The sequence below is a fragment of the Corvus kubaryi genome, unplaced genomic scaffold, assembly GCF_017639235.1.
Source record: "Corvus kubaryi isolate FWS band 111438036 unplaced genomic scaffold, C.kubaryi_AGA036_p1.0 split1-131, whole genome shotgun sequence".
In the NCBI taxonomy this organism is placed as follows: domain Eukaryota; kingdom Metazoa; phylum Chordata; class Aves; order Passeriformes; family Corvidae; genus Corvus; species Corvus kubaryi.
Genome location: NW_024582073.1, coordinates 8,911,777 through 8,923,783, shown reverse-complemented (window position 1 = coordinate 8,923,783; position 12,007 = coordinate 8,911,777). Strand labels below are relative to the sequence as shown.

General features: G+C 38.8%; 1 protein-coding gene across 5 annotated transcripts in view; it reads right to left on the bottom strand.

Annotated features, from left to right (window-relative positions):
- Window positions 1-12,007, bottom strand: part of SMIM14 (small integral membrane protein 14) — a 55,679-nt gene that overhangs the window by 28,983 nt on the left and 14,689 nt on the right. Inside the window, exon 1 of one of the 5 annotated variants that reach the window (XM_042052922.1) lies at window positions 11,906-12,001. The exons of 3 other annotated variants lie outside the window; for them this stretch is intronic. Coding sequence is in view for 1 of the 2 variants with exons in the window: in XM_042052921.1 (XP_041908855.1) it covers window positions 1,723-1,725 (3 nt within the window). In the remaining variant the exon portion in view is untranslated. Of the gene's footprint in view, window positions 1-1,722; window positions 1,742-11,905; window positions 12,002-12,007 lie in introns of those variants that run through there. One more of the 5 variants, XM_042052921.1, reaches the window with a different exon arrangement.

The window sequence follows — 12,007 nt, the reverse complement described above, 5'->3', positions numbered from 1 at the left end:
TCACTTGTAAAATGGCACTCTCATGTCCTTATTAGTCTTTAAAATATTCTTGGCTTAACTGTGTTATTTGTAACACATTTCAAATGCACAAAGCACTAAGCTCTGTAATCAGATTTTGAAGTTTATTAACGTTTTGTGACCCTGTCTAAGAATAAGACTTTTATATACCAAAAAGCAGGATTTCTTGGCTCCACTGAGTGCTCTTAGGCAGCCTGTTTGTATCAAAATCCTGTTCTAGAACTGCAGTGTGCTTCCTGCCTGCCTCCCGGTACTTGCAATTGTCTGATCTCACGTCAGCAGCTAACTTGTTCTGCCCAGCTCTGACCTCTTTGCTGTGTCACACAAGCTCTCCACCTTTTGCAAATACAGTTGTTCTACATACAATCTATCAAAGAAAATAGGAGTATGTGCTCTGTTCTTTTCCTCATGACCTGGAGAAAGAAATAAAATGCTTGTAGTTTTACTTTACTTATTTTTTCTTGTATGTTTTTCTGTTTGTCGTCACCTTGTTTTCCTTGGAGTTGATAGAGTTGGTTTACATCAGTTGATAGGACCTCAGCAATTCATAAGGCTATAATGTCAAATACCTGCAAGTCCTCTGACTGGCAGAGTGTCTTTTACTCAATTTAAAATTACCATATTTTGGATTGGCCATACTGCTAGCACAGTATTTAAATCACAGGGTTTACAAACAGCTGGAAGACATAGTCAGTAAATATGCCAAAGCTCTCTACAATAACAGCTGAGAAGATATCTATTATAGCCTCCAGACTAGCAAACTGATAGAGAGCATAATAAAGGAGAGAATTAGTAAACATGGACAAATATGATGTACCATCAGCAAGTCAATATCACCATTTCAGTGCAATGAGGCCCAAAGAGGTAATCATAAACAGAACTACTGAAATTAAAATACTGTGGTTGGAGCTTGAATTACTGTAATTCCAGAGTGAAGTGGAGGATGGTCTCTGATGATTTAAGTCAGAAATAAAAGCCCCTCATTCCTTTTGACTTGAGTACCTATTTGAAATTGTAGTCAATGAAGCCATATGGAAAATATTTCTAGTCTCTCATGATTTAAAAAATAGCAATCTCATTTATAGTAACTATTGTAAACTGTTTATTTTATTGTCTTCCCCACTCCCAGCCCTACAGTAGTGTGTTATATTTTATATACCCTACTATCAAACCCACCGTCTTTATGGCTGAAATCTGGCTGGGGGGTTTTCATACCGGGAGACTGTTCTGTATTTTAAATAATTGCAATGACCATACATTATTTCCCAATTCTGCAACACCATTCCCGAGTAAATAGCATGCAACTGGCAAGCTCCAGGAGACAGAAATTATACTCTGCCTTGCTCCACTGTAATAATTATAAAACTGAATTCCTTTCTATCATGAAGGCAAACAAGAATTTTTGCCCATTTTCCATGCTCTAAATGCCCTCCAATGTTACTCTAACATGACGCTGATTAGCAGGATTGCCAAAGTGTACACATTGGTCATCTCTACTCCTTCATATAAAAGACTGCGTAAAAATATTTATCACTCCAGTATTCAAAGAAAAACTCACTTCATATGATCAATAAATCAGAGTTACTACAGATTTATCACGGACTAAACCAGGCATCTTCAGCATCAAAACATTAAGCTCATTAACTCTTTTCTTTCCTGGATCCAGGCACTTAAAATGTAGACTATCACAAACATGATACATACCATGGCTGGAGATTCCCCTGCTAAGAACTATTTTCTCTATGTTGCTATTTTCCTGAAGACTGAAGGGTAAGAAATCCTTGGGAGCCAAATACCTCATAGCACAGCAGGCAAGTAACAGAATCTTGCCACATTACTTTAAAGAGAAACAAAAGCCTATTCAGATCCTCACTACTGTTTTTCAGCCAACTGCAATAACTTGGAACACAATTGTGAAATAACGCTAAGAAGCCATCAAGTTAATTTCGCTTCTGAGTTCAGTTCAGGAGAAGTGTAGCAGAACAAATGAAAATATGTATCAAATTTAATATAAAATTATAGAAAAAAAGCAAATTAATTGCTCTGCCTCTGCAGGCATTATGAAAAATTATAAAGGGCTAAAATAGCAAAAGCCATACACAAAACATGAATCATTCACTGCCTCAAAGATAAAATGCTCATTTTCATCTGTCAGATGTGGAAACCCTCTCTCCTACACTTGCCTGTAATCTACTAAAGTATACAGGTTTCCTTAAAAATAATGTGTTCCCTTGCCTTTTTACCTGCATCAAAGCCACATTAGCATCCATGTCTTCTTACAATACCTGACCCTTTTTGTAATTATTCTATTTCACAGCATGCTCCAAGTTTGGTTCTTTTGTATAATCTTACCCATCTCCAAATGACCTCCAAATATTCTCTTCTAGAATCTAAAACCTCTTGCATGTTGGCCTCATATAGCATAACATAACACTCTTGCAATCCTGCACATCAAGTCCAGGAAACTACCAGGCACTGGGACTCTGTGACCATAGTACCCATTAACTCAGGGAGTGAAAAATTGCTTCAAGCAATAAGAGACTGATGTGATAAGCTCCTCCTAAGTCTCCTGATCACTGCTTTTGTAGGAATCACTTCTCCTTGGCCACTCTGCCCCCCTAGGTACTGCTAGCACTCATGAGGCAACTGGCATCCCTGCTGACTCATTACTGGGCATTTCAAAATGCCTCTGGGTACAATTGGTCACTCCAAAGTCTGTGTCTAATCCTGCCTCTTCTAGGGAGTGGATCCACTGAACCCTGCCTAGTCATACAGAGTCCAACACAACACCTATTAGTTGTACAGTAAAATAATAGATAAAGATATCTGCAGTAGGGCAACATTGTTTACTAGTGACCAGCTAACCAAGAGAAGCCAAAATATTCAAAAACAGTGAATCCCAGACAAACTCGGAATTTTCTGTATTTGTTATATAATGCATTTTCCCGTTGATTTCCATGTTTTGTAGTATTTGTACTTCATGCACACCCACCCTCCCATAGAATCCTGAGTGTTTTGTTACTCTTTTGATGAACTATCTACATCCAACTCACTAGACTATTATTTAACTTCCCATTATTTCAGTCGTACAGCTAAACTTTGGGAGTAAGACAGGGCAGAGAATTTTATCCACTGATTTCTGCATCATGTGTTTCTTCAGAATGGATTGGAGCATAGAGGGGGAAAATAATATGCATGGATTTTGGAGTTTTCTCTTTAAAAAGTCAAACAGATGTATGTGTACATAGGACTGGCTGATTTCACCTGCACACAGCTTTGTGAAATTTCTAGTTCAATTGCTACTACTGCAACACATTTCCTATCACCAAAGTGATATAAAGGAGGAACAAAGCAAAAATGGTAGCAGAGCCATTCAAAAAGCAAAGGAAGGGAATAACTAAACACTGGATAAAACTCCAGGACAGTGTAAGGAAACAAAAGCATTAGTAGTTGAATAGGGAAGAAACTTCACAAAAGGAACTATGAGAATAGGGAGAAAAAAAAGAGAAAAATAAGCAGTACTTTAAAATAAATAAATGGTGTTCTGTCTGAAGTTAACGGGTGCACGATTCTAAGGCAACAGAACCCACACTAAAGACAAAGACACCACACTAAATCGAAATTAATCCAGAAGCCAAGGGCCTGGCATAAGAAACCAGTGGAATGGTCTTAATTTTTTATACAAAAGTTTTAAATTGTTAGGGTTATAAAACTAGCAAAAATAAGCTTGAAGTTTTCTAGGAAAACTTCCACTGTTCAAACAAAGCTAAAAATAGCCTCTGTAAAGAAGAATCTTGTATACTAATTGATACTAATTAAAACATTCCAAGGATCTGTTCTCCTCTATTACTGTAATTTAGATAGTTCAAGTAAATATTCCCTCACAGAACTAAAGTCTAAAACATGGCAACATTATATCTGGCTTTTTTATAATGTTGATTTTTAATACCTTTTATTATAAGGGATTTTATTAACAAACCAAGAGAAGCTCTCTCTCGTCATCTCTTTCACACTTACAGCTGCACCCTGTTTTTACTGGAACAAATACTATGACTCTCATAGGATTTAGTGCACCAGGATCTAGTAGTTCTTCTTGACAACAGATCTCTAGAGGACTACTGATGATCTTTTTTTACCAGGCCTCCTCCTGGGCATAAAACTGAATTTTCAGGACAAAAGAAAACCAACTGGCTGACTGGGCAGCAAAACCAAAACAGCAGGATATAACTGTGGGCCCTGCCAGAAGGAGAGCTGCCACAGTAAAGTGTGGCTCCAATTACAGCTTTCTTCAACTAATTGTCCCAGTTCAGATCATCCATTTAGCTTTTCTAGGGAAAAGAGCTGCAATGATTTTGATGGCTGATTCCAAAGTGGGTTCCTAGACATAGCAACACTTTCATGGTATAAAGCAATCATCTCCACTCTCCCTTTAACTCCAGGGGGTGGGGGGAGAGCAGCTGGTTTTGTACTTGAAAGCATCAGCCTGTCTCCCTGGACTTCCAGCCAGTAGCCTAATGAGTTGGCAAGTATTTTCTTGCACAACTTTTCTCAGGATAATTAACAAGATCTAAGATTAACTCTTCAATGCAGATTAAGCTAAACCAGCTCCTTTCCTCATAGAAAAGTCTGTGCTTACCCACACACACAGATGGATGCAACTAGCGGAGTTCTTGTTGGATTCAACAGAGACACCAAGTTAACTGACACTGGTCAAGGAGGAGTTGGAGACCCCAGGAGGAGCTCCACAAGGGAAATGCTCACCCAGCCACATCCTGCTCAAGGCATAGTAGTTGGGTAACTTTGCTACTCTCCCACAAACCACCTTGTAAGTAAACAATGAATTAATTTTCCAGTGTCATTCATCTGGTGTTTCTTAAAAATGCGAATATAATACAAAACAGCTCCTTAAATATAGGACAAAACCAAAGAAACTAAGAAATGCTGAGCCAGCCACTAAAGGATACTGCAGTGACATCTGAAACCAGGGAAGGAGCTTTTGAGCAGGGACAGACTTGAAGGTGAGAAGTAAGTGGTAAAGCTCTCCCTGATGGTTTTTTTCTAGTGGTCTTACAAGACTACTGGAGCACTGGTACATCCCTTGTCTCCACAGCACAACTTCACTACTGTGACCACCACAACATTCTGAGCATTGCTAACATTTTCACCCTGAATTGGACAATTGGAGTTGCTCTGAGTGGGGAAGAATATTCTTCTGAGCCAATGTGACAACAACAGTGCTAGCACCTAGAGCAGTGAAGCAGGAATCACAGCATAAAAACTTCAACTACCTATAATAATGGTCAAAGCCCTTTCACAGCCAAGCATCGCAACCTGTCTCAAACTGAAGTATGTGAAAAAGTTCACACCCCTTCAAAGAGTGGCAGGCTCTAATAAGAACCTGGCAGGAAACTTACTATTTTTGGGCTAAGTTAACCAAGGTGACAGGTATGCTGAGGTGCATCAGTTCAACACAGAATGGCATATCAGGGAAATACAGAAGATTATACAGATGCTTCTTTCAGCTTAGTTAAGTCTTGTCAGTGTCAAGTACAACTCTCAGAGGACAAGAACCCACACACTGAAACTCCTCATTGTTCCATTACTCTTTCCCCCCTTCCCTTTCATGGCCAAATCCCAGTATATCAGGACAAAGAGAGATTTCAGGCTTTAAAGGCAATAAGGCTGACGTCAGTGACCAAAACTGAACTCCCCAAGGGAGCTAAGTAAGATCCACCAAGATTTAAAAAAGCTATTTACTTATTCCCATGCAGGTGGCTCAACATTTCCTCTGGGCAACACTTGAAAAGGAGCTAATTATGCACATACAGTCATGGACCAAAAAAGAAGTCCAGCTATTTTAGAATTCATTTACTGATATTTGATACAGAATGTTATTACCAAACTCCAGCTGTCAGTTTTGGTCATTCTTTTGTTAAAATGATGACATTTTCAGAAAGAAAGCTCTCGGAATATGAAAGCTAATTAAGACAAGATGTCAATGACACAGAATATTGTCCAAGAATAATACCCTCTTTCTGCTAAGTAAATGCTTCAGCTTCTTCTAGTGAAGGAGACTGACAATGGTCTAGGACAACAAAGTTATTCCTATTGCACTGAGCGACTAATGGCTATTAATCATTTTATTTCACATATGTTAATGCAAAAAGGTGAGTTATCCTCTGTAAAATTAATCACACATTATATTTCAACCAGTTTACAGAGCAAACTGCGAGCCCTCTCCTGTGGTCTTCAGTAAGGCAAGAACTCCCACTGCCTTTCATGGTTCTTCCACTTCAATAGTAAGCAGAAAACCTAGGCAAATTTGTTTACTCTCCTGCTTTTGGTTAGTATCTGGCATTACAGACTGCCTCAATGCTTGCTGACATTCCTCTTCCCATTCCCAAACAACTGCCAATCTCCTAAATTCAGCACCCCTGCAGCTGCGTGAGTGATGCACTGCTGCAGGAAGCAACACATATTGAACCCCAAAACGCTGCTGGAAGCACTTCTGCACCAGCCCTGCAAGGACACCCATGCTGTGCCATGCCAGCCAGGGCCAAAGGCTTGTGTTGCTATGGCAGGCCTGATTCTGAGTAAGTGGCTACACATGGAAGAGGAGCAGACATTCCAGGGGGCAGACCTGCTTTTGCAGGGAAGCAAGAAAAAAGAGTATTCCTTGCAGATGGAAAATGGCAGAGCTGAGGCTCTCATACCAGCCCCCCATTGGAAGTAGAACAGGGAACCTGACTTTGGTGTTGATTACCCCGCCTGAGAGATGTTTCACGCTTAACTTTTGGGCTTCATAATACAAAACGAATAATTTACTTTAAAAAGTATTTAAAAAGTATGCTCCTGTAAGAAAGTATATAACCTATTGTGCTCGGTTTGGCCATTGAAACATGACTTTGTCCAGTCTGTAAAAGAAAAAGGTTATGCTGAGACACGTCAGAGGGGCCCTGAGCTAACCATGAGCAGCCAGGCAGTTACCGCAGCTCAGGTGACCTGCAGGAACTCATTATTTCAAATTTTTTTTTTTTGAGTGTTAATAATTCAGAAATTTTTAGACATTTTGTCTCTTTGCAAAATTAAACATGAAAAATAGTCTCTTATTCACTCCTTTACAAAAACCATACTGTTTCAAAACAAATAAAAATGAATTTTTTTCCACCATATTGAGGCAGCAAATGCAGTCCTAAACCATGAGCTATTAAGCTTTTTTATACTAATATATTAAGAGTACAATTGTTTACTTTACAAAATACCTTACTAAATCCTTAAAACTGTAAAAACACACTATTCCTTAATGTTACTCTGATTACATACAAACACAAAATTATACTGAAATTCTTTGGAATACTTTCATTTTTTTTTTTCTCCAGGGATGACATATGTTTCTAATCACTTGCCACTGAGCAAACAGATTTAACAGGGTAGCAGCATGCTGAGAAAGATAGAAGGATTTTCAATTTTCAGATGAAAGCAGCTCTATTCCCTGGCAGCCCTACTCCTAACCCCTTCAGGCCAGATCAAATTTTATCTGAAGCTAGCTGGTGCCTGTCTTCAACTTCAATGGAAGTTGAATCAAGTTTTTTACATACCTGCAGTAAACAATTTGAAGCTTATCAATTAGAATTTTTTAAATCAGTACTTGTACCAGAGGGAATCTGTAGCAATTAACAGGATTTCTGGACTTGGTTATTTACATATGCTTAGCTAACAGATGACCCAGTTTTTACCAGAGACTATCATCCATCTAATTCAGCAGACTCACAGACTAGTTTAGATTATCAAAAGTAAAGTGCTATGCAAATGACACAACTCTCCCCTGCACCTACTAGCAACAGATTTTTAAATCCATATTAATTTGCACAACAAAAACCTATGGTACTGTTTCACAAGATCAGGATTAGTTCACAACACACATCTTACCTTTGGCTCCACAGTTTTCACACAAAAAATATGCATCTTTCATCTTTAGACAGTTTTGTTCCACATACTAATTTGAAGCTAAACCATCTGACAATCTCCATGGCTCAAAAAAGTCTCTTTTATATAAGAAATATAATAAGAAGAATATTTCTAGATTTCGCAGAACTCTCTGATAAAAAGCTTACCTAGTATTTTCAAACAGGGGTGCTTAATTACAGGTGACATCTGATCAGTCTCATCTAGATACCAGGATGAGGAACCCCTAACAACACTATAATCACTTGCACAGGAATTCTTGTTAAACTAAGGCTGCTCACATCAGGAACCCTTCTTTCACACTTGATTTAGTTTAACTGTTTGAAGAACCCCAAATGTTCTTCACATAGTCATGTAATTTCATTCAGACAGCTGTTATTTAGGTAAAAAAAAAACCTCTTAATGTGTGAAAAAAATACATAAATTATTTTATCAAGTTGTCTAAAAATATTGCCCTGCTAAAAATAAAGATTTTATTATTAACTAACAGGAAATATATGAAAATACACATGTGAATGTATGAAAAAAATAAGACCAAAGCTATAATACTAGAGGTCTGTATTTGACAAAGATTCAACAAATAAAGTAAATGAACATTGCGGCTGCTTATGTCATGTAAGTGGTTGATGCAACATTTTTGTCCAGTTTTTCTGGTTTTTTTCTGATAAAAATCGTTTCTTTCTGAGGACAGCTCAGTGCTTTGGATCTGACATTTGTCTAGAAGCTTTATAAAGTAAGAATGAAACTATATTTAGCTCAAGAAAGCCATGCTTTTTAATGCATGCAAAGCTGCAGAAGAATCAGAACTAATCTTAATGAGGAAAACTTTTATCAAGCGTAATTCTAACTGTTCCCACCCAAATGGGACTAATTTGTTCCATTATCTGTAAAAATACCAGTTAGACACTTAAATGAAAGCTTCTGAAGCATATCTGTTCAATTAACAACAATGCAAATGTACAATTGTTCAATCATGCCAGGGGCTGCTCCCCCAAGCATCTTCAAATCTTTCATGAAAAGCCCTATCAATCATCACTAAGGGACCTTTTTCTTGCCTCAGCCTCAGCCAGTAGTATGGAATAGGTAGTGGGAATAGGGAAGAGGATAGAACCATATTTCTCCACTGTACTGCTCGCAGAGCCACTGTTCTGTCAGCAGAAGTAAGATTAACACAGCTAACACACGCGGATCCTTCTCATATCCCCGACTGTATTCATTCATGATGAGGAGCTAAGGAGTCTTACTTCAAATGAGGCTCATTGGGAACTGGGGAAGCTAGCTGTTGATGAGTCAAGGCATCCAAGCTGAAGGAGCTCTTCTGGGAAAAAAATTTCTCTTTCTTTTTTCCTGAACCAGGACTGCAAGATTCAGCTCTGTGATAGAGCCCTAGAAAGTTTTCTTAGCTTCCACTGTACTTCTAGAGGGTTTGGGAGTACTTGGATTTTACAAGAAGTATCAGCATTTTGCAGAATCAGGGGCCTCATTAACAACTAGATAGATCTGTATGCATTCATAAATCGAATCTCTAACCTAGGAAGCTAAAACAGAGTGTGTGTTTAATATCAAGTATAATATCAGGTATGTAAATGCAAATATGCAGAGTGTTTAACAGCACGTATGCAAAGTAGGCTCACAGGCTCTCTGAGCTGTGTTCCAAGCAGAATATGGGCAGATGACATAAAGTTTTATATGCATAAATGCATCTGCCAAAACATTTTCGTATTTGTTGTGATGAACAATCTGATAAATGCTCAAAACATACAGAGTAAGAATTTGATACTTGGTATTGTCAGGGCACTGTACAGTTTCGCCATTCACATGCATTTATAAGAAGAGAAGATCTTGCTACTTTCATTGCACCGGCCTTGTGAAGGCTCATGTTAGGTCAAATTCTGGTATGACAAGCTACAGCAGAGACAAAACTTCGTCTTTAAGAATGTATGTCAAGTACCTATAATATCTAGGAGGGAAAATTCTGAAACACAAACATAGTTTTATTACACATCTGTTATGCAAATAACATTCACACATCACTTATTCTGAAGTTTAAATATATGAAGGTAGGAAATGAGAAGTTAATAACAAAACCAGAAGTCAGTTAGAAACTAACTTCCTCCAAAACCAAATACTAACTTTTTGAAAGCAGGTAAAATAGTTTCAAAATTATTAAAACATAATGAAATTTTAAAAATGTAGAATACTTCTTTAACAACAATTGTATTATTCTCATTTTTGCCTTAGAACAAAAGAATATGGACTGCAGAATATTGGTCATGTAACTGGGCCATGCAGCTTGGAACTTAATGGACTTGATTGTGGTTTACATAAGGTGTTGCAAAACCATCACAATCTGCACAATATAAGGAATTTCATAGAACCTTGTCTATTTATTTCTATAGTCAGCAAAATACTATCTAACTAGGCTAAAAAAAGATCTACCCAGAGCTACATAACTGCTGCTACCATCATCTCAGTTCTACAGTAGACCTCGGGGCTTATGCTCCCGAGTGGGTCAGGGATGTCCCTGCCTGTCAGGGAAGCACATGCAACAACTCAGTGTTACCAATAACACATCAGTAAAACTTTGCCGTTTTTTAGCTCCTTATACGAAATGACCTTAAACGACTTAAAATACAGAACTCTGTACCACACAAGAGTTAGGCAAACATTGTAAATCTTGTCTTTTACAAAGGGCAAAAAGAACCAAAAATGTTGGACTCGCCCACCACAGTGGCAGGGGAAGGAACAGTGGTAAGAAGTGAACCAACTAATGTACTGCTAACACTACAATTACTTTTATTTTGCAAACTGCTTCTACCATTTCAAGCCTCGCTGTCAGCAACAGGGTCACTTTTTAAAATCAAAGACTGATTTCTTTCATCTCATCAAGTCACAGGAACTGGATGAATTTATCACGGATATAGGAAGAAATAAAAAAGTGAAACTGATCTCTCACGCTTCTGATTTTTTGAGCTTATGTCTGCTTTTGGAATGTAACATAAATGAGTAAAGGGGGATAGCACTCTAACAGCCAAGCATTTAAAGACTTCTAATACATAACCCACTATTACTCACTAAAGATACACACCATCCCCAGTAAGCACACTAACAACAGTAATGTAAAATCCTATAAAGACCAAAATGTTAGATGTCCTTGCCTCTAAAAACTGGAGATGGTTTTCAAGACTTATATATCTGCACAGATATGGTTGTTCAGACAGTATACAACACAAATAGTCTACAATCTAAAAGGCAATCCTGAAGACACCTGACTAGACAAACAGGTGTTTGCCAGGAAACCAAAGTTTTTGATGTAGGTCTTGCACCACATTCTTGTAGAAGGGCTGGTTAGCCAAGGCCTCAGAACTGCTATGGAAGGCAGAGGCTGAGCTGCAGGGCAGGACAGTTGGGGAACCCAGCGCAGTAACAGCAGCAGAGAAATAACCGTATCTTGTGGTCTCCAGGGCCAATATACCCCTTCCCCGTGGATTCCCCAGGAATCACATACTCGAGCACCCATGAAGAGTTCCCGGCAGTAACCCTACATTTAATAAATTAACGGCAGTGTGATACTGTTTATCTTTCACATTACATTGTTTCATCTCTCCCCCTTCGGCTGCACCCTGTTCCTAAAGCGGGGAGCAGCCTGGGAGCACATAACCCTGGTGTCTGCATGCCACTGCCAGCTTCTTTAAAGAGAGAAAACTAACCCTCTTTGGCTCAAAGTATCAGACTGAGATCCTTTAAGAAAAAAAAGGAAAATAGACAGAAGAGTGCACTTCGCACTAAAACCTCCAATAACCAGAAAAACCACAACCAGACCAGCTGTTAAGAAGACGAGCCGACGTTTTTCTGGTTTGGGAAAAAAAAAGGAGAGCTGCCCAATACTGAGCGGAGCGGCTCCGGCTCTCCCGGTGTTTACCTTCCCAGGCACCCGGCGAAGCGCCCGGCGGCGGGGACATTTCCGCACTTCAACAGGCTTGAAGTTACCCCGCAGCCCCCACAGGGGCTCCGCCGCCACTCC